The following is a 22,401-nucleotide window of genomic DNA, read 5'->3' as shown; positions in this document are numbered from 1 at the left end:
CACACACACACACACACACACACACACACACACACACAATGACAATTGACTGAATTTTTTTTTACAAAGACAAAAAAGTTAACAGACTTTTAAATAACTACACAACAAGTATGACAAGACTACTTACACACACAGTACAGCACTCAGCAATCGCAAAAAACCACCTCCAAACCACAAAATACTCCAAACTACTCACCAACACCAAACACCACTTCCTCTCACCTCTCCACTAGCTAAACCCACGAGGTTCGGATGGTTTGGGGCGGTTTTATAGTAATGAGCAAAGACACTCCTCCATCAGGAAACAAACCAATCACGGACGAGTGACAAAAACGAAAGTTAGAAAAATATCGCGGCTGGGAACGGAAAAACACTGCCGTAACATTCAAATGACGCATTTGTTTAAAAAAAACCAACACGGCCGCAAAAACACAAAATCGCCCGCATTCTACCTTTGAAAAACACGAATGACATCGACATCGAAAAATGAAAATAATCAAAATACGACAGCTTAGTAAATGTGGCGTAAAAAAACCAAAAAGTTGCAAATTCACACATTCAATGTCATTCATGTTTAATCTCCCTCCAAATCGACACATATATGAATTTTAGTAAATATACCCCCAAAAATATAGGGGTGTGGCTTCATGAGGAAGGGTCATGGCCACAGAATAGAACCAGATTACATTGCACAGCATTGTCCATTATTCACATTACACCACACAGTAGTGTCCGTTATTCACATTACAGTAGAGCTCTAACCTCCCCACATTGTTGTCTAAACCTAACACCCCCTTTCCTGCAGCCTTAATCTAACACTGAATGCTTAGTGCCTAAACCTGACCTCCCCTCAGTGGTGCTTAACCCTAACTTCCAGGGGCGGTGGCATGCCCTCTAACTTTTCAAGAGCCCAGAGCTTGTGCTGCACCGGAGCCACCCTCGCTACACCCCTGGTTACAGTGTTAGTCAGATACAGTGTGGGTTAAAGTGCAGGTCGGATGCAGTGTAGTTTATAGTGTGTGTCAAATACAGTGTGGGCCGGACACAATGTGAGTTACAATGTAGGTTGGATACAGTATTGGTTGGATACAGGTCAGGTTACAGTGCAGGTAGGATACAGAGAGGGTTGGATACAGTGCTGATTACAGTGTGGGTTGGATACAGTGTGGGTCAGATACGGCGCAGGTTACAGTGCGGATTTGATACAGTGTGGGATACAGTGCAGGTCAGATACAGTATGGGATACTATGGACACTATGTATGTACTATGTATGTATGTATGTATGGACAGTATGGATACTATTGATACTATGGGACATTATGTATTATATATACCAATAGTGCACTTAATGTGACAGGGGGTATCGGCAGTGCAGACGTGCCAGCAGTGTTCTCAGTGTGGGGGTGCCAGTGGTGTTCTCAGTATGGGGGTGTAAGCAATAAGGGAGGGTTGGCAGTGTGAGGGTGTCCGACATCTTGCGTCCCCTCTGGCTGCACTGCTGTGCCCGTTGAAGTCAATGGCAAAGCTCTTGAGGGCTGACAGTCGTGATTGACTGCACTCTCAGCCAATCAGCTGTAACCCAGTTGATTTCAATGAGATTGGAACCTGAACCCAAAATTTGCGATATCCGTGGGAGCATGACATTTTACCTTGAATTGGGATCTGAGACAGGCTGGCAGATCCAAGACCCGTCGCGGATCCCAGAAGTTTGGGTGTGCTTGGTTCTCTGAGAACCGAGCCTGCTTATATCTAATATACGTATATTTATATACCATTTGTTAAATAACAGGTTTACTTAATTGTCGTTTTTTCTCGCTTCCATATTTTAACTCGAACCCCCCATGAAAAAAGGAATATCCTGTTAACAGGAGAGTACTATTTATATTTTATTACGCCAAAGTGCCATTATACCTGTTACTATTTAGTTGTGTGTTATACCTGTTACTATTTCATTTTGTGGAACAGTGGTAGGGCTCCTTTTACCAGAGTCTATAGGCTGCATTGGTTTGCACCACTGAAAGATACCAATTTGTTTTATTAAATGATATAATACTTCACAGAGTGATAGGATATTACATTAATAATATACATTAGGTAACTTGAACATGGTGCATTCGATAATAGTCTGAGGATAGAATTTTTTAATGAAATGCAGAACATACATAAATGTCCCGAGGTATCAGTTCTTTTATTTGGCAATATTTTTACTTGGTAAAATGAATACCTGAAGACAATTACTATTGGTGCTTGGAACTTAAACTGAGAAACAAAGTAAAATAGAACTCCAACAAAGCTCATGTCCCAAAGCCAATGGGCAAAAAAGCTGACCAAGAAGATTCCAGGGTTTAGTATCTTGAATGTTATGCAGGGGTACAATGAGGGGTGCAAAGTATCATAGCCCAGGCTGCCTTAGGGCCTGGACTTCTATGGAGCAATGCCCCCAAGATGACATGATATACACAATACAGTAAGACATGTCCATGTCACTATATGCTTGTCCATACCTCCCCCAAGCATCAGAGACCAAAAGATCTTCTCATTGCACTGGTTTTATGATATACCATTGTATTCTTTTCATTCAGTAGATCTTTGCTGTGATGCATTGTTAACACACTAATTTCTGAAAGTTGAAGAACTGGTTAATGTTGTCATGCAGAGGTTTCAACCCTCTCTTCATAGCTGACCTCACTCCTGTGTTTTTCAGGCTGTAAATGAGAGGGTTGAGTAGAGGCACCGCTGCTGCGTTAAAAAGTGAAAAAAGTTTTGGGGAAACAATGGACTCTTTTAGAGTTGGTGGTAAGTAAAGGGTCACATAGAGAAGTATGACAACTGTGAGGTGTGAGGAACATGTGTAGAAAGCCTTACGTCTGCCAGTGCTGGTATGAATTTTGAGTATGGCAAGTATTATAAAAATATAAGGGATAACTGTCATAAATAAAGGTAGGAGTCCTAATATAAATGTGCTTTCTATGTCAATCAAGAGCTTTAGCATTGACATTTCATTACATGAAAGTTCCATAAGTTGCAAGACACTACAGAAGAAGTGGTCAACATAAATGGAGGTATAACATGTGAAATGTGATAAAAAGTAAGCATGGGGTATAACTTCAACAAAACCTGATATCCAGCATAAGAAAGCTAACAGTACACAGAGTTTAGGGCTCATGACCATGTGATAATGTAATGGATTGCAGATGGCCACATACCGATCATAACTCATGGCAGCCAATATCAGCAATTCTGTACACTGCAAGGCCATGAAGAAGTATGCATGTACCATACATTCAATGAAGGTTACAGTTCTATTTCCAGTAACAAATGAAGTAAGAATCTTGTGTAGAGTGACAGATGTAGAAAAGATGTCCAGGATGGATAAGTTGGCCAGAAAGAAATACATGGGAGTATGTAGATGATGATCCTGAATGACCAGGAAAAGAATGGTCATGTTGCCACCAAGAATGGAGAGATAAAGAAGTAGAACCAGAAGGAAGATTGGTAGCATCAGTTCAGGAAGTTCTGAAATCCCTCTAATTATAAAATAGGATATTGTTTGGTTGGTCTTGTTCATCTTGATGGAACTTTAGATATGGAACGAACCTAAAGAAATGTAATATATTTTACTAATAGAAAATTTTAAACACTTTGTTTATGTTCAACATCTGTTGAAGTTCTTAAAACAACTCATGATTTCTGTGGATAGTTTAGACCAGTGATAACCGCTATAAATTATTCTAAAGCTGCTAATAAGTACTAATGAATACAAGTGGGCAGCAACACAATTAAAATATGAATGCATGATTTCGCTACAAACAAGGCTTTTACAGTATACATTATATTATTATTTTATTACTGCTTAGTTTTTACCATTGCCCCTTTATACTGTACATCATTAATTACCACTCTTGTAACTCTTGATCCCTAGCATCACCTATCTCCCATTGCCCCCTCACATTTCTTTCATTACTCATATCATTTTACACTTCATGCAAGAGAAGATGCCTCTATCTCCAGTCATGGTTGGTGCTAGCAGGGTGGAGGTGCGGAGTTTAAATATCCCCCCGATTTCCATCAGGGACAACAGTAAGGCAGTATGGGCTCAGCTGCAGGAGCTTGCAGGTTGTAACCCTCTATCTGCTCCCTAACATTAAGCAGAAGAGTGGTCAAAAGAAGCATAAGGTAAGGGTAACAGGCTCAGGTTAATAAATGGTAAAATAGAAAATGTTCCTGAGCACAGGAACAAGTCCACAAGTAGCTAAACAGGCAGTATCAGGATCACAAGTAAAATGGGACATCAAAACAAAACAAGAGTATCCATCTTAATGGTCACGGAACATGGTGCAGCCTTAAACATTGATTGCTTAATATCCATTGGCTTCTGATGTTTTCAATGTTTTTCAATGTTTCTACTTGTATGAAGTAACCTAGCTAAAAACAAACAGTATTATACTAGGCAAGGCAGTAAATTGGTGTCCCCAGCCTGTGCCCCTCCCCACACCCCCCCAGCGTTTCTACAGTAGTCTGTGTCCACCCCTCCTCCTATGCAGCAGCCTATGTTTATGTTACCCCTCCCCTGCACCACCACTTACCTGGATCTTCTCCTTGCTCCTCCCTTAAGGTAGCGGTGGCGGCTGTCTCCTCACACACTGTTCTTCAACGCACATGACACCATAAAGACACAAGTACAGTGCAGATAGGGAATAAAAACTTGATAGTCCCTCTATGTCTGCACTCTGCTGATTAATGGAATGGTGCAGGTATGGAGCCCAGTCAGAAGCCTGCCTCAACCACGGCATGCTTCCGACTCAGCAAGGGTTCCCTGTTTTTGTCTCTGCCCATTTCGGCACCCTCTCAAATCAGGTGCCCTCTCAAATCCAGCACCCAGGGCACTTGCGCCCCGCCCCACCCCACCCCACCCCACCCCACCCCAAAACAATGTGGCACTGACAACTGGTACAAAAATTATAAAGATATATGTATTTTAATAACTATACAAATGCAAATGCAAAACAGCACTCATGAACCCAGAATAGGTAATTTTTTGTTTGCTTCAGCTGCTAAAAATGGGTTCACTACGATATGCCGGCGGCCGGGCTCCCGGCGACCAGCATACCGGCGCCGGGAGCCCGACCGCCGGCTTACCGACAGTGTGGCGAGCGCAAATGAGCCCCTTGCAGGCTCGCTGCGCTCGCCACGCTACGGGCACGGTGGCGCGCCACACTATTTTATTCTCCCTCCAGGGGGGTCGTGGACCCCCACGAGGGAGAATAATTGTCGGTATGCCGGCTGTCGGGCTCCCGGCGCCGGTATACTGAGCGCCGGGAGCCCGACCGCCGGCATACTGAAGACCACCCGCTAAAAATAGATGGTTAGCTCAGGCAGGGCATGGTGCCAATAAAGGTGTATGCATGCAATAAACAAAATAATAGATAGTAAGTGGGTCCTAACTGGAATGAGACCCTGCCATCCTACTAATAACCTTCACAAATTATATGAAGCTATTTCTGATAAATCAGTGGTGGGAAAAAGTTTTTGCTTATGCACACTTTGTGCCAGATTCTCATACAGTATATGTGGAATTGCACAGCTGCAGCGAAGTGGCTGTGCAATACCATACAACTAATACTCTAATGCTACATGCTGCAGGAGGCATCTGTAGGAAAAAGATGCTCCTGCCAGCCTCTGATATCCAAAGATGCAGCATTGGATCACCATCACAACCACTGCGACCAAAGCCGTCACTGAATGTCTATTCATTTTTTAAAATTTTCCTTTGAGCAACCACAAGTTATAAATAATGGTCTCTTTCATATAATATCAGACCTTATTATCCTGATGTATAGATCTCATAACAAAACAATTTTCAGTCAGTGACTAGAGATAGATGGTTGCAGCCCAATATGAGAGCTCAATAGACAGATATAGCATATATAATACTAAATAATCTTACCTGTATATCCTCAAAAACCAGACTATTACCATATATTGAACAGCATATATAATAGATTATATTTGAAAGATAATTAATATATCTAATTGCAGTAGTCTCAATTATGCTACATGAATTTAAAGATTCACACACACACACACACACACACACACACACACACACACACACACACACACACACACACACACACACACACACACACACACACACACACATTATAAGTAATGTGAATCCAGATATGCAGATACGGACACAGCCAGCCATTGCAATAACTACACAAATTACTATTGTTTAACAATCTTTTCTAGAGGTATTGAAAAATAAAATTACATTTACAATATTGTCATACAAAGTCCAAACAGATAATCAGAATACGAGAAGACTGAAGCGAAATGTTACAATGCATTGTAGAAACCTACAACATTATAATGGTCAGGTCCAGTGTAAAGCTCAAAAAATATATTATTTTCCTTGCACTATTTTTCTTGTTTTAAACTATTTTGCTAAATATATTTACATATATCCCCTATGCCCTATAAGGGAGTTATTAAAGATTGGAAATAAATTGCAATATATCATGTAAATTGTGAGGTTAGATGGGTTAAATCTGTGTTTTTATTAATTAAATCAAGCGTAAATACTTGATACAAAACAAAGTCTCTCCAGCCTCATTAAGAAAAAAATAATAATATATGAATATTAAAAGAGGGCCTTTAAGTTAGAGATGAGCGGGTTCGGTTTTACCCAGTTTTACTCGGATTTACTCAGTTCTCAAAACGGCATCTTATTGGCTCACGGATGTCACGTGTTTTGGATAGCCAATAAGAAAAATCTGGATAAAACCGAACTGGAGTTAATTCTGGTGTTACATCCGAACCCGCTCATCTCTAATTTGAGGTTGAAATAGTCACAAAATGAATATTGATCACAGGGAAAAAAAAAATCTCCCCCCGTTTTAATTTTATCAGTTATCCACCATCTTCATTGATCTCCAGACTAAACTAAGATAGTAAGGCAACCACTATTATCAGCTTACAACTGCAAGGGCTCATTATTATCAATAAACTTTCAGTAGTCAGTAAAACATAGAAATGTGTTCATTTGTCAGTAAAAAAAAAGAAGGTAGTTATTATTATCAGAAAGAATATGACAACCTGCTGCCAAATAACACACAGCTGATGAACTGTCGCTGTGCAGTGGTATAATTTTGTTTTCCTTATTTGATTATTAAGTATTATTTCCTCTATATTCCCTTGTGTATGCACACATTGGGCTAAAACACAAAATAGGTTCCAGGTACAAAGCTGGCATTTATCCAGCTTTAAAGTGCTGCAGTCACCCAGGGTTTATTAGAAAAAATGAGTAAAAGTCTGTCATTATCGGTCATTGAATACCATGTGCTGATTGCAGGGCCGTTTCTTGGGGCAGGCGAGCAGTGCAACCGCACTGGGCGCCCGCCGCGGCACTAACTGTGGCTCCCTGCTTCCCCCTCCTATTTCTCCCCAAGTAACCCGCTCGGGGGGCAGAGTTTCACGGAATGACGCTGTTGCGTCGTTACGTCACGACGCAACCCCATCACTCCGTGAAACTCCCCCCCCCCCCCGACCAGAGTACAGAGGGGGATCCAAGTTAGGAAGAGGGAAAGGCCGGCGCGAGGAGCGACTGGTGAGGCGGGCCGAAGAGCGGTAATCGCCTCTGTAAGTATTCTCTCTCTCTCAATGTGTAAAATGGGGACTCTTGCCTGCCATAATGTGTGAAATGGGGACTCTTGCCTGCCGTAGTGTGGGGATTTAATGTATCAAGGGCATTGCGGTGTGTGGCATAATATGGTGCAGGGGGCATTACTGTGTGGGGCTTAATATGGTAGAATTTTTTTTTCCTGTGGTGGTCGTGATCTGTTGGAGCAGGGTCAAAAACTGCATTGTGAGGTAGTCTTTTCAGACGAGGCCATGCCCATTTAAATGAGGCCACACCCATTTAGATGAGGCCACGCCACCTTGCCGAGTGTGCACGCAAGTTTTTTTTATTTTTTTAATCTAGGTGTGGTGGAGGGGGGGCAGATTTTTTTATGTCATGGGGGGGGCGCATTTTTAAATCTTGCACTGGGAGCCAAATTGGCTAGAAACAGCCCTGGCTGATTGCTTTATAAGAGAGAGTATCTGTTAGTATTCACATTGTGTCCAAAAGTTATAAAAATTAATACATTAAAATGCAGCATTACGGCGATACTGCAGATTTATTTTTTATTTTACTTTCATATTTCTATTAAATATTATTCATGAATGCTTTCATTATCTATTACTTTGTAGTTTAGTGCAATCTGTTCCCAGAAGTATGGGGGTCATTCCGACCCGATCGCTCGCTGCAGTTTGTTGCAGCGATCGGGTCAGAATTGTGCATGCACCGGCACCCAGTGTGCCAGCGCATGGCAGCTTTCGTTACCTAGTGATCACCTCTGAGACAGACCTACGGACCATTGGGGGGGCGGGCCGCGGCAGCTGCGCTGGCCGGGAGTTACTCCTCAAATACAAAGGCATCGCCGCTGTGCGATGCTTTTGTATTTGTGCGGGGCGGGGGGGGGGGGGGGTGGCGGCACTGACATTCGGGGCGGCTAGCCCTGTGCTGGGCGTCCCCCCGCATGTCTGAGTTAACGATCGTAGCTGTGCTAAATTTAGCACAGCTACGATCAACTCGGAATGACCCCCTATAATCCTTATGGATCTTTATTCAAAGTTAGCCTGAAGTGCAGTTTGCACATTTTTTGGCTCAGGCTGTTATTGTTTGCATAGCGGAATTTTGCATTTTACATCTTTTTTTCAAGCCTCAAGTGTGACTTAAACCTGTGTCTGATTAAAGGCCTATAATGGGGCAGGAATGGGCATGCAGTCATGGGAAGTGGGCGTGTGCATGATCTCGATGGAGGTGCAGTCGTAGATAATGTACAATAAGGGCATGTGGTTGAGAAGTTCTATGACAATGTATGTAAAAACAAATTCTCAATTGCAGCCTTCTAAAGGGGTCTAAGCTGCACGTGCGCTGACCCTGGTGTAAGCATAAAGTTGATAATGATGACTGTATGTCATTTGTCACAAATGGTAAAAACACACCCGTTTATGGAAAGCAGCTAAAACTGATGCAGCAGGGTTTTAGAAGTGGTTTTACACTGCAATACACAAATAAAGAATGCCTTATACTCAACTAGGGATGGAAAAGCCTGCACATATAGGGGCAGATGTATTAATCCTGGAGAAGAGATAAAGAAGTAATAAAGCAGTGATAAGTGCAAGGTGATAACGCACCAGCCAATCAGCTCCTGACTGGTATTTTTCAAATCCGTAATGATTGGCTGGTGCTTTATCACTTCTTTATCCCTTTTCCAGGTTAATACATCTGCCCCATAGGGGAATATTCAATTGCAGTTGGATCCTCTCTGACGGAGAGGATCCGTCTGCAGCCTATTCAGAAGTGGGCCGTTTCCGCCCGTTTCCCGCTCCCTTTCGACCATTCATTTCCACCCTCTCTAAGGGGCAGAAATGACTGGTCAAAAATGGCCCTTTATCGACAGCGCCGCTGTCGAAAAACACATGGATGAGCAGAGATTCTGATCATCTATGTGTTTGACTTGTCGAAATATCTGACAAGGCGCAAAACCGTCACTTCAATTGAATATTGAAGTGTCGGAAAGTTCAGATCATCATCGGAAAGTGCCGGCTTTCCACCCTGCGGAACTTCTGACCAGAATTAAATACTGCCCATAGTCTCATGTTCTGTTATAGAAAAAATAAAATATTATATTTGTGTCTTCTTCATTATGAGTCTAATTCAGACCTGATCGCTCCTCTATGAATTTGCAGAGGTGTTCGATCAGATATTCGCACCGTGTAAGTCTGCGTACGCCTTGTGAAAATCTCTGCCAACGCCGGTCAGCTGCAAATCCATTCGCAACTCACTTACCATCTAATGATTTTTCTAGTCTGTGCAGTCTGTGCGTAGCCCAGGACCTACGTCTACAGTGCGATAGAATCAAGCTGATCGGGGCCGTAGATGACATCACACACCGCCTCTGAAAACGCTTGAGCACTCCTGTGATTTTCCTGACACTCCCAGAAAAAGGCCAGTTACCACCCACAAATGCCTGCTTCCTGTCAATCAAGTTGCGTACGCCCAACGATCAAAAAAGTTGTTGGATTTTTCGCAATTTGGCCCCGCGCGTGTGCACTACAATCCATACGCATGCGCAGTTGATTGATAATCGTCCGCCTTGCAAATTTGCACAGCAGTGATCAGGTATGAATTCCCCCCATGTACTGTACCATTTCCAGCCATTAACAGTAATGTGACTGCATTGTGCAATATTATTTTTCACTTTACACACCAGAATCAGTTTTTATAAGTAGCTACTGTAGTTAACCTATTAATATGTTTTTGGACTGTGGAAGGATATCTACGCACAGGCATGCAAAGTTCAGAAGAACACAAACTCCACATAGTAGCTGTCCCGGTTGGCATAAACCAACCGATGCTTCCAGCGTTCTGAGACAGCAATACTAACCACTGTGCCACATAGACAACATGCTAAAATCTATTAATACATAGAAAAATACCTCAACCATACATGACACCGCGTCAACTTGCAAAACAAATTAACACAAGTACTGTATATTAAAAAAATATTGAAGTAAGAATAAATATATTAAGCTTTGTCAGCCAACACTGTGTTAAGAAGATCAATATGCAGCATGTTCTGGTAGGATAAAATCTGTAATACTGGATAAAATCTGTAATACTGGATACTAGGATAAAAAATTCAAATCCCAATCTCAAATTTACAATGAATTGGGTCTTTAGTAAAAAATTATAATTTACAATGTAAGTAAAGCTCGTGCAAAGTTAGAATCACTGCATGTGTGCAATCAAAAGAAAATAAAGATCAGTTTCAAAATTTAGTAACTTTCAAGAATATTGTAGTTTGAAAATTGGAAATCAGGAACAACATTCATTTCTGCAAATTAAAAATGACTGATCCTTCAAAGCTTTATATTTTCTAAATCAAATATACAGTACCCCAGGTGGGAAACTAGAGAGATGTAAAGGTGCTTGAACTTCTTACATGGAAAACTACTGTAGATTGTATTTATAGCTGTGTGATACCCAGGAGAGCTAGTCCATGTGGATTCTGTAGTATTGTCAATGGGAAACAGAAAAATTGTGTAAACAAGGATGATGGATACTGTAGAGAATTACTTCTATTCATGTTGTTTTTGTTTGACTCATTAAAATACTGTAGTAATGTTTTGATTGTAAATATTTACATTTAAATTACTGCAGTGCTAGGCACAATTAACATGCAATAAACATGACTGACAGTTGACAGAGTAAACAATAAACATGACTGACAGTTGACAGAGTACAGAATACTGTAGCACCTTTTCTCTGATCATGCTCCACACTGGAGGCAAGCATACTGTAAGTGTATTGCCTGCTGTGAATTAACTTGACAACCTATACTGCATATCAGGAGCTAAGTGTCTGACAATGATACAGGAGGTCTGGAGTTCATATCCCCTATACGAAGAGTTGTGAAGTGTATACAGCTAGCACTATAATTCAACATTAGAGATGTGCGCTGGACCATTTTTGCAGGATTTGCATTTGGCTCTAATTCGTCGTCCGGTTTTGGATTTGAATTTGCCAAACCGCCATGACTAGCTTTGGATTTGGATATTTAAAAGAAAATTACAAAAAAAGCTAAAATCACATATTTTTAGCCTTTTTTTGTTCTTAGAGTATTATTAACCTCAATAGTATTCATTTCCAGTCATTGCCAGTCATTTTTGACCACCTCACAGCTCCTAATATTGTTTTCACCAATATTGGCTAAAGGCTGCAACGAGCTGGCTGGTTACTAAGTGACAGAGCAGCGGCTCAAACACACAGCAGTTTATAGCACATCTTTGAAACATTGCCACACACTGCATGGATCACAGGGCTTAGAGATGCACATGAACAAAATGCACTTCAGTAAAGAGCACCAACCAACCAGTGCAAAAACAATAGATATATTATGCAGGGTGATTCAAAAGTTGCAGTACACCCTTTTGTTTCAAAACTGTGCAGGAAATGGGAAAACTGAATACTCCAGTAAGGTATGGGTGAGGTGAGCTATCTTTTAGGGTATGTACCATTATTTAGGGCGCCTTCTTGAAATCGGCCATCTTGAATCTGTCAGTTTTTTTCAAATGGAAAGGGGGTCATGTAACATATCAAACAACATCAGAATTTGCTGAAACGTTTATTGCTGCAAACAGATTTTAAAAAGCAGCTATGGTTCAAAAGTTACAACACTTTGTTTGTTGCAGGTAACTGAAGATGGCTTTGACAAAAGATGAGAGAATTGAGGTAATTTTGAGGTCTGGAGAACAAAGTTTCCATGTCTAGCTGCAGATTTTAACAACCAGCACCCAGAAAGACCTTCAATTTCACATAACACTGTCAGGTGCCTAATTTCCAAATTCCGAGAAACAGACATCATCTCCAGCAACGCATTGAGGAAGCATGTGCCAGCATTTCTTTAGAAATCCTTCTGTGAGTGCATGACGATTGGATCCAGTGCCTTCAACTTTGTGTTGACCAAGGGGGACAACATGATGAACACATTAAATGACTGTCCTTTATGGAGAACAGTTCAGCCTTTAATTCCAACAATTCCAACAAAAAAAGTGTTGTAACTTTTGAACCATAACTGCTATTTCAAATCTGTTTGCAGCAATAAACTTTTCAGCAAATTGATGTTGTTTGACATGTTACATGACCCCCTGTCCATTTGAAAAACTGACTTAGATTCAAGATGGCCGATTTCAATATGGCGCCCTAAAAGCTGGTACATACCCTAAAAGATAACCCACCTCACCCATACCTTACTGGAGTATTCAGTTTTCCCATTTCCTGCACAGTTTTTGAAATAAAAGGGTTTACTGCGACTTTTGAATCACCCTGTGTGTGTGTGTATATATATATATATATATATATATATATATATAAAATCCCAAAAACAAACCCGCACTCGTGCTGACATAAATGCTCATTGGAGGGTGCCTTCAGTGGTGAAGAATGCAATACTAAAGAAAAGACTGCGGCACTCCAATGCATAAACATGTATAAATGAAAAATCATGACAGCAAGTACTGGGGCAACATTTCGGTACTGGGGCAACATTATTGTTCCACAGCTCCATTCTGACTTCATTCCACACTATTAGTGTTAATATGTGTTTTGTATTCCTCTTCCTTTAGCCGTTGTGGGAGGCCGGGGAGGCAATGCAGCCGTCGGCGTCTGGTTGCCTGGCAACGCACAATGCGCTTCCGGGATCCCACCGGCACCGGCGTTCTGACGTCATCGGCAAGCGACCGCAGTGGACGGACACCACGAGGGCGGTTGCCGGAACTCGGCATCCTCCAGCGGCGGGAGGCTCTTTAATATTTAGGTAAGCTATTTTTGATTTTCATGTTCATTCTGTTGTTCAGTTTGACAGCATAGGGCTTGAAAACGGTACCTGCGCGTACCGAAACGTTGCCCCAGTACTTGCTGTCATGATTTTTCATTAATACATGTTTAAGCATTGGAGTGCCGCAGTCTTTTCTTTAGTATATATATATATATATATATACATACAGTATATATTATTTCTCTTATGTCCTAGAGGATGCTGGGGGTCCATTTAAGTACCATGGGGTATAGACGGTTCCGCAGGAGCCTTTGTCACTTTAAGACTTTTTAACAGTGGGAACTGGCTCCTCCCTCTATGCCCCTCCTCCAGGCCTCAGTTTAGAAAATGTGCCCAGGAGACTGGATGCACACCAGTGGAGCTCTGCAGAGTTCTGCTGGAAAAGACTTTGTTAGGTTTTTTATTTTACAGAGAAGCTGCTGGCAACAGCTTCCCTGCTTCGTGGGACTTAGGGGGGGAAGTAGGAACCAACTTCTCAGTTAGTTTAATGGCTCTGCTTCCGCTGACAGGACACCATTAGCTCCTGAAGGGTACTGAACACAGCCCTTGCCTGGCTGCTACTCACTCCCACAGCACTGCCGCCACCCCCTAACAGAGCCAAAAGTCAGAAGGCTGGTGAGTATTTACCGGAGACCTGCAGAGAGGGGCCCTCCGGTTATCATGGCGGCATAAAGGTACCAGCGCAGCGCGGGACACTGCGCAAAAACATGTCTCTCAGCACAGGGTGCATAGAGCGCGGGGGGAGGCGCTCTGAGGGACATGATAAAATCCTTACTCTCACTGGCATAAAAGTACACACAAGCGAGCCGCTGGTGTACATATCCCTGCCAGTATAAATATTATATTACTGTGGCTGAACCGCGCCATTACAGGGGCAGGGCTTCTCCTCAGAATTGCTAGTAATACTCAATTGGCGCCATTTTCTCCTCACAGAGATGCCGGAGCGCTGATCCTGCACGCTGCTTCTCCTCACACATTGCTGATACAAGTACCAGGGTGTTATAGAGGGGAGGGGAGCACATACTATATTGAAGCCTGCTGGCTTCATATTGGATATAAAGCGCTGTGTTTGTATATATATATATATATATATATATATTTATTCATTATATGCAATACATATAGTGCGCGTGGTGTGGACTGCCAATTCCCTTTGGGTCCCTCTGACAGACATTAGTGTAAGTCTGTCCCCATTAGCTCCCCTGTGTGTGAGTGGTGTGACTGTACACGTGTGTACCATGTCTAGAGAAAGACGAACCCATTTTGGAGGCACAAGAGTGTTCTGAGCCTGTGTGGGCGAGAAAGCTGCAGAGTAATATGTCTAAACTAGCAAGGAAATTCTCTGAGTCTGAAGAACAGACAAAGCATTGGAGACAGTCAGTGGAAGATGATCTATTTGCTGATTCCTCCACATCATCTACTCGGGACCCCTCCAGTTCCCAGAAAAGGTCCCTGGCCCAAATTATGCAAAGGGACACTGACACAGATTCCGACACTGACGTCAACACTGGGGATTTCAGGGGGGTAGACCCCAAACTGGCTAAGAGCATTCAATATATGATAGTCGCTATAAAAGAGGTGTTGGAATTTCCTGACACAACACCTCCACCTGAGGAAAAAGATTATTTTAAATTAAATAAAAAACAGGTGGTGACTTTTCCTCCGTCTAAGGACTTAAATACATTTTTTGAGGAATCCTGGGCTAACCCGGAAAAGAAATTTGCTATCCGTAAAAGGTTGCGGGTAGCGTACCCTTACCCTGAGGAGGATAGGCGTAAGGGGGAGTCACCCCCAGTGATAGACACCTCAGTCTCTAGGTTGTCAAAGAAAATCATTTTACCTGCCCCAGGGTCAGCTTCATTAAAAGAACTGCTGACCGCAAATTAGAGATGACTTTAAAGTCCATCTATGTTGCTACGGGTACGTTACTCAGGCCCACAATTGCTTCTGCGTGGGTAGGTAATGCAGTCGAAAAGTGGGCAGATAACTTGATTGTTAATATTGACACGGTCGATAAAAATGACATGCTGCAAATTCTAGGTCAAAAGATTCTGCAGGTTACTTGGTTGAGGCTATGAAGGACGTAGGCTTACTGGGCTCATGGGCCTCTGCTATGGCGATTTCAGCCCGCAGGGCGCTCTGGATCCGCCAATGGAATGCTGACACAGAATCCAAGAGAAATATTGAGGCACTCCCCTACAATGGTGAGGCCCTATTTTGAGAGACACTAGATGCCATGATATCAACTACTACATCTGGCAAGTCAGCATTTCTGCCGTCGGCAGCTGCATCGCCAAAAAAGTATATCATTCTCATACTATGCAGTCCTTTCGGCCCAACATATACAAAAAGGCTCAGAGTACCCCTTTTTTCACAGGGAAAGATAGAGGAAAAGGTAGAAAACCTACAACACTCTCAGGCTCCCAGGAGCAGAAGTCAGCAACTACTTCTGCAAAAGCCACAGCATGACGCTGGGGCTCCTCTGTGGGAGTGCGATCGGGTGGGGGCACGTCTACTATTTTTCAGCCAAGTCTGGCTTTGCTCAGACCTGGATCATTGGATTTTACAGATAATATCCCAAGGTTACATGTTGGAATTTCAAGACCTTCCCCCATGCCGATTTTTCAATTCAGCCTTGCCAGTTTCTGCTCAAGACAGCACAAATGTCCTGAACGCAATACACAAATTATGTCAAGACAAAGTAATTGCCTTGGTTCCTGCCAAACAAAGGAACCAAGGCTTTTATTCAAGCCTGTTTGTGGTACCGAAGCCGGATGGCTCGGTCAGACCGATTCTAAACCTAAAATCTCTGAATCTTTATTTGAAAAGATTCAAATTCAAGATGGAATCCTTGAGAGCGGTGATTTCCAGCTTGGAAGAAATGGAGTTTCTGGTGTCAGTGGACATCAAGGATGCTTACTTGCATGTCCCCATTTACCCGCCACATGAAGCATACCTGAGGTTTGCAGTTCAGGATTGCCACTACCAATTCCAGACATTACCGTTCGGGCTCTCCACGGCTCCGAGAATATTCACCAAGGTGATGGCGGAGATGATGGTTCTCCTTCGCAAACAAGGAGTCAACATAATTCCATACTTGGACGATCTCATAAAAGCAAGATCCAGGGACAAGCTAATCCAAAACATAGCGTTATCCCTGATGGTACTTCAACAGCACGGTTGGATCATCAACTTTCCAAAATCTCAGTTGGAACCGAAGATGAGGTTATAATTTTTGGGAACGATACTGGACACCAAGGTACAGAGAGTATTTCTACCGGTGGAAAAGGCTCAGGAGATCCAGAGCACGGTCAAGCAACTTTTGAGACCAAGAACAGTATCAATTCATCAGTGCATTCGCCTGTTGGGGAAAATGGTAGCAGCTTACGAGGCGCTACAATATGGCCGATTCCATGCCAGGGTCTTCCAGTGGGACCTACTGGACAAGTGGTCCAGGTCGCATCTCCACATGCATCAAAAGATAATCTTGGCCCTCATTCCGAGTTGTTCGCTCGCTAGCTGCTTTTAGCAGCTTTGCACACGCTAAGCCGCCGCCTACTGGGAGTGTATCTGAGCTTTGCAGAATTGCGAACGAAAGATTTGCAGAATTGCGAAAAGAAATTTCTGTGCAGTTTCTGAGTAGCTCGAGACTTACTCTGCCCCTGCGATCAGTTCAGTCAGTTTCGTTCCTGGTTTGACGTCACAAACACACCCAGCGTTCGCCCAGACACTCCCCCGTTTCTCCAGCCACTCCTGCGTTTTTCCCAGAAACGGCAGCGTTTTTTTGCACACACCCATAAAACGGCCAGTTTCCACCCAGAAACACCCACTTCCTGTCAATCACACTCCGATCACCAGAACGAAGAAATTTCTTTGTTAAGCCGTGAGTAAAATACCAAACTTTTTTGCAAATTTACTTGGCGCAGACGCACTGCGAAACATTTCGCATGCGCAGTTTGCGACTAATCGCTCCGTTGCGAAAAACACTAACGAGCGAACAACTCGGAATGAGGACCCTTGTCAGCATGGTCTAGTCAAGAAACTCGCCTTCACATAAACATTCTGGAGTTGAGAGCTGTGTGCAACAGTCTTCATCATGCGGCACACCTTCTTCAAGGTCGTCCCATACAGATTCAGTCAGACAATGTAATGGCAGTAGCTTACATAAACCGCCAAGGCGGAACAAAAAGCAGAGCGGCAATGGAAGAGGTGACAAAGATACTCCTCTGGGCAGAAAGACATGCAAAAGCTCTGTCTGCAATTTTCATTCCGGGAGTGGACAACTGGGAAGCAGACTTCCTCAGCATACACGATCTCCATCCAGGAGAATGGAGCCTCCACCCAGAAGTCTTTGCGGAGGTGACAAGTCATTGGGGCATTCCTCAAATGGATATGCTGGCATCACACCTCAACAAGAAGCTTCAGAAATATTGTTCCAGGTCGAGAGACCCACAAGCAATAGCGATAGATGCACTGGTGACCTAGTGGGTGTTTCAGTCGGTATATCTGTTCCCTCCACTTCCACTTATTCCAAAAGTTCTCAAAATCATCAGAAGAACAAGAGTTTGAGCAATACTCATTGCTCTAGACTGGCCAAGGAGGGCTTGGTGTCCAGATCTTCAAGAGTTATTACTGGAAGATCCTCGGCATCTTCCTCTTCGCGAGGACCTGCTTCAGCAAGGGCCGTTAGTTTATCCGGACTTACCGCGGCTGCATTTGATGGCATGGCTGTTAAGCGCCAGATCCTAGCCCGTAAGGGTATTCCCAATGAAGTCATTCCCACACTTATTCTGGCCAGGAAAGGGGTAACGTCCAAACATTACCATCGTATTTGGAGGAAATATGTATCTTGGTGTGAATCCAAGAAGTATCCTGCGGTGGAGTTTCAATTAAGATGACTTCTCCTATTTCTACAGGCGGGTGTGGATGCTGGATTGAGATTAGGATCTATCAAGGTTCAGATTTCGGCCTTGTCAGTTTTCTTTCAGACACAATTGGCTTCTCTTCCTGAGGTCCAGACGTTCGTGAAGGGGGTTCTGCGCATCCAACCTCCCTTTGTGCCTCCTGCGGCGCCATGGGATCTTAATGTGATGTTGCAGTTCCTTAAATTGGACTGGTTTGAGCCTCTACAAGAGGTAGAGTTGAAGTTTCTCACTTGGAAAGTGGTCATGCTGTTGGCCTTGTCCTCAGGCAGACGAGTGTCTGAGTTAGGAGCTCTGTCACACAAGAGTCCTTATTTAATATTTCATGAGGATAGGGCTGAACTGAGAACACTTCAGCACTTTCTTCTGAAGGTTGTGTCTTCTTTTCATATCAACCAACCAGTGGTGGTGCCAGTGGCTTCTGACACCTCAGCCGTCTCAAAGTCCTTAGATGTCGTCAGAGCATTGAGGACTTATGTTGCAAGACCGGCTAGGATAAGGAAAACAGAATCTTTGTTTGTACTCTATGACCCCAACAAGATTGGGGGTCCTGCTTCTAAGCAGACTATTGCGCGCTCATTCCACGGCAGGATTGCCGTTACCGACTTCGGTAAAAGTCCACTCTACAAGGAAAGTGGGTTCGTCCTGGGCGGCTGCCCGGGGTGTCTTGGCTTTGCAAATCTGCCGAGCTGCTACTTGGTCAGGTGCAAACACGTTTGCTAAGTTTTATAAGTTTGACACCTTGGCTGCTGACGACCTAAAATTTGGTCAGTCAGTTCTGCAGGAACATTAGCACTTTCCTGCCCATACTGGGAGCTTTGGTACATCCCCATGGTACTAAAATGGACCCCAGCATCCTCTAGAACGTAAGAGAAAATAGGATTTTAATAACCTACCAGTAAATCCTTTTCTCGTAGTCCATAGAGGATGCTGGGCGCCCTCCCAGTGCTCATTTTTTCCCTGCTGATTACGTTTATCTTTTTGCACACATGTGTTTAGATGTTGACAGCTGTTGCTGTTGCGTTATACATGCTGGTTGGCATGAGTTATGTTAAAGGCCATGTTAGCCGACATGTTTTTGTGTATAGTGTGAGCTGGTGTGAATCTCGCCACAAGTTTATTAGTAATTCCTCTCTCGAATATGTACGTCTCCTTGGGCACAGTTCCTATACTGAGGTCTGGAGGAGTGGCATAGAGGGAGGAGCCAGTTCACACTGTTAAGTCTTAAAGTGCAGAAGGCTCCTGCGGAACCGTCTATACCCCATGGTACTTAAATGGACCCCAGCATCCTCTACGGAATACGAGAAAAGGATTTACCGGTAGGTTATTAAAATGCTATTTTTTTCTATTTTTCAACCTGTAGCTCGGTTCCAACTGCATGGATCACAGGGCTTATAAGTGCACCAACCAACCAGTACAAAATCAATAGATATAGGTGGTCATTCCGAGTTGTTCACTAGCTGTTTTCGTTCGCAGCGCAGTGTTTAGTCAAAAAAGCGGAGTGTGTGGAAAAACGCAGGCGTGCCAGATAAAAACGCAGGCGTGGCTGGCCGAACGCAGGGCGTGTTCATGACGTCAAAACAGGAACTGAAAAGTCTGAAGTGATGGCTAGCGCTGAGTAGGTCTGGAGCTACTCTGACACTGCACAAAATTATTTTGTAGCCGCTCTGCGATCCTTTCGTTCGCACTTCTGCTAAGCTAAGATACACTCCCAGAGGGCGGCGGCTTATCGTTTGCACGGCTGCTAAAATCAGCTAGCGAGCGAACAACTCGGAATGAGGGCCATATTATATTATGACAAAATTCACATTGACGGGATAAAGTCCAATACAGTTTTATTTCCACTACATGCAGGAAACAGCTTAATCTATAAGACTTGCAGGTCAGGTTTGCAGGCAGTTCTCACAATAGCAGATAATGGCCCTCATTCCGATTTGTTCGCTTGCTAGCTGCTTTTAGCAGCATTGCACACGCTAGGCCGCCGCCCTCTGGGAGTGTATCTTAGCTTAGCAGAATTGCAAACGAAAGATTAGCAGAATTGTGAATAGAAAATTCTTAGCAGTTTCTGAGTAGCTCGAGACTTACTCCTACACTGCGATCAGTTCAGCCCGTTTCGTTCCTGGTTTGACGTCACAAACACGCCCTGCGTTCGGCCAGCCACTCCCCAGTTTCTCCAGACACTCCCGCGTTTTATCCTGGCACACCTGCGTTTTTCTGCACACTCCCAGAAAACGGTCAGTTTCCGCCCAGAAACACCCACTTCCTGTCAATCACACTCCGATCACTTCAACGATGAAAATTCTTCATTCGGACGTGAGTAAATCTACTAAGTTTTGTGCTAAATTACTTAGCACATGCGCACTGCGTAACATGCGCATGCGCATTTTCGCCTTAATCGCTCCGTTGCGAAAATCGTCAATGAGCGAACAACTCGGAATGACCCCCAATAGCCCAAATGCTGGTAACCACACACAGTACATGTTCCAAATGACTCCTAACTTAACCCCACACTCCCACTTATCATCTGGGCACTAACCGCCATCAGGAGCAAAGTCTCTGCACTGAACACATACAAAAAGGCAGATTGCAGGTGCTGTTAATTAATTAGCCTAGCTTCTGGCTGACAACTGATTTAGGCAAAACCTGGACTGGACCCTTCAGTCCTACTGCTGTTGCGCTGATAAACCTGGAATATACTGACATTCCACAATAAATCCATGTGGAACTATACTATCCCTACGACAATACATACAGTTGTAGCCACACTCATCATTTCAGTGTCAGGGAGGCAGTGATATGCTGCTGTCAGTGAGGTAGGAATGTGCTGCTCTGAGTGAGGCAGTGCTGCCAGTGAGGCAGTGATGTGCCTCTGTCAGTGAGGCAGGGATGTTTTGCTGTCAGTGAGGCAGGAATGTGCTGGTGCGAGTGAGGCAGTGTTGCCAGTGAGGCAGTGATGTGCCGCCGTCAGTGAGGAAGGGATGTGCCACTGTCATTGAAGCAGTGATGAACCGTTGTCAATGAGGCGGGGATATGCTGATGCCAGTGAAGTGAGGATTTGCTGCTGTCAGTGAAGCAGGGATTTGATGCAGTTAGTGAGGGAGGGATGTGGTGCTGTCAGTGAGGTGGGTATGTGCCAATGTCAGTGAGGCGGGGATGTGGTGCTGTCAGAGAGGCAGGGATGCACTGCTGTCAGTGAGGAGGTGATGTGCTGCTATCAGTGAGGCAGGGATACGGTGCTGTCAGTGAGGTGGTGATATGCCGCTGTCAGTGAGACGGGGGTGTGCTGCAGTCAGTAGGGTAGGGATTCGGTGCTATTAGTGAGGAAGGGTTGTGCTGCTGTCAGTGAGACAGGGATGCTGCACTGTCAGTGAGGCAGGGATGGGCTGCTGTCAGGGAAGAAGGAATGTGCTGCTGTCAGTGAGGTGGGGGTGTGGTGTTGCCCGGGAGGTAGTGATGTGTCGGTGAGGTAGTGATGTGCTGCTGTCAGTGAGGCAGGGATGCGCTGCTGCCATTGAGGCAAGGATAGTGCTGCAGCAGAGATGTGGTGCTGCAAGAGAGGCAGGGATGTACTGCTGTCAGTGAGGTGGTGATGTGCTGCTATCAGTGAGGCAGGGATACGGTGCTGTCAGTGAGGTGGGGATGTGCCACTGTCAGTGAGATGGGGGTGTGCTGCTGTCAGTGGGGCATGGATTCATTGCTTTCAGTGAGGCAGGGATATGGTGCTGTCAGTGAGGCAGGGATGCAGCGCTGTCAGTGAGGCAGGGATGTGCTGCTGTCAGGGAAGTAGGAATGTGCTGCAGTCAGTGAGGTGGGGTTGTGGTGTTGCCCGGGAGGTAGTGATGTGTCGGTGAGGTAGTGATGTGCTGCTGTCAGTGAGGCAGGGATGTGCTGCTGCCATTGATGCAAGGATAGTGCTGCGGCGGAGATGTGGTGCTGCAAGAGAGGCAGGGATGTACTGCTGTCAGTGAGGTGGTGATGTGCTGCTATCAGTGAGGCAGGGATACGGTGCTGTCAGTGAGGTGGGGAT

General features: G+C 44.1%; 1 protein-coding gene and 1 pseudogene across 1 annotated transcript; one reads left to right on the top strand and one right to left on the bottom strand.

Annotated features, from left to right (window-relative positions):
- LOC134949909 (vomeronasal type-2 receptor 26-like) overlaps window positions 1-22,401 on the top strand; it is a 1,108,520-nt pseudogene that overhangs the window by 101,428 nt on the left and 984,691 nt on the right.
- LOC134948032 (olfactory receptor 2AP1-like) lies at window positions 2,607-3,569 on the bottom strand. The gene has a single exon (XM_063935791.1). It carries the CDS (start codon window positions 3,567-3,569, stop codon window positions 2,607-2,609), a length of 963 nt encoding a protein of 320 aa, XP_063791861.1.

The sequence above is a fragment of the Pseudophryne corroboree genome, chromosome 8 (genome assembly GCF_028390025.1).
Source record: "Pseudophryne corroboree isolate aPseCor3 chromosome 8, aPseCor3.hap2, whole genome shotgun sequence".
In the NCBI taxonomy this organism is placed as follows: Eukaryota; Metazoa; Chordata; class Amphibia; order Anura; family Myobatrachidae; genus Pseudophryne; species Pseudophryne corroboree.
This window is presented reverse-complemented; position numbering and strand designations above follow the sequence as displayed.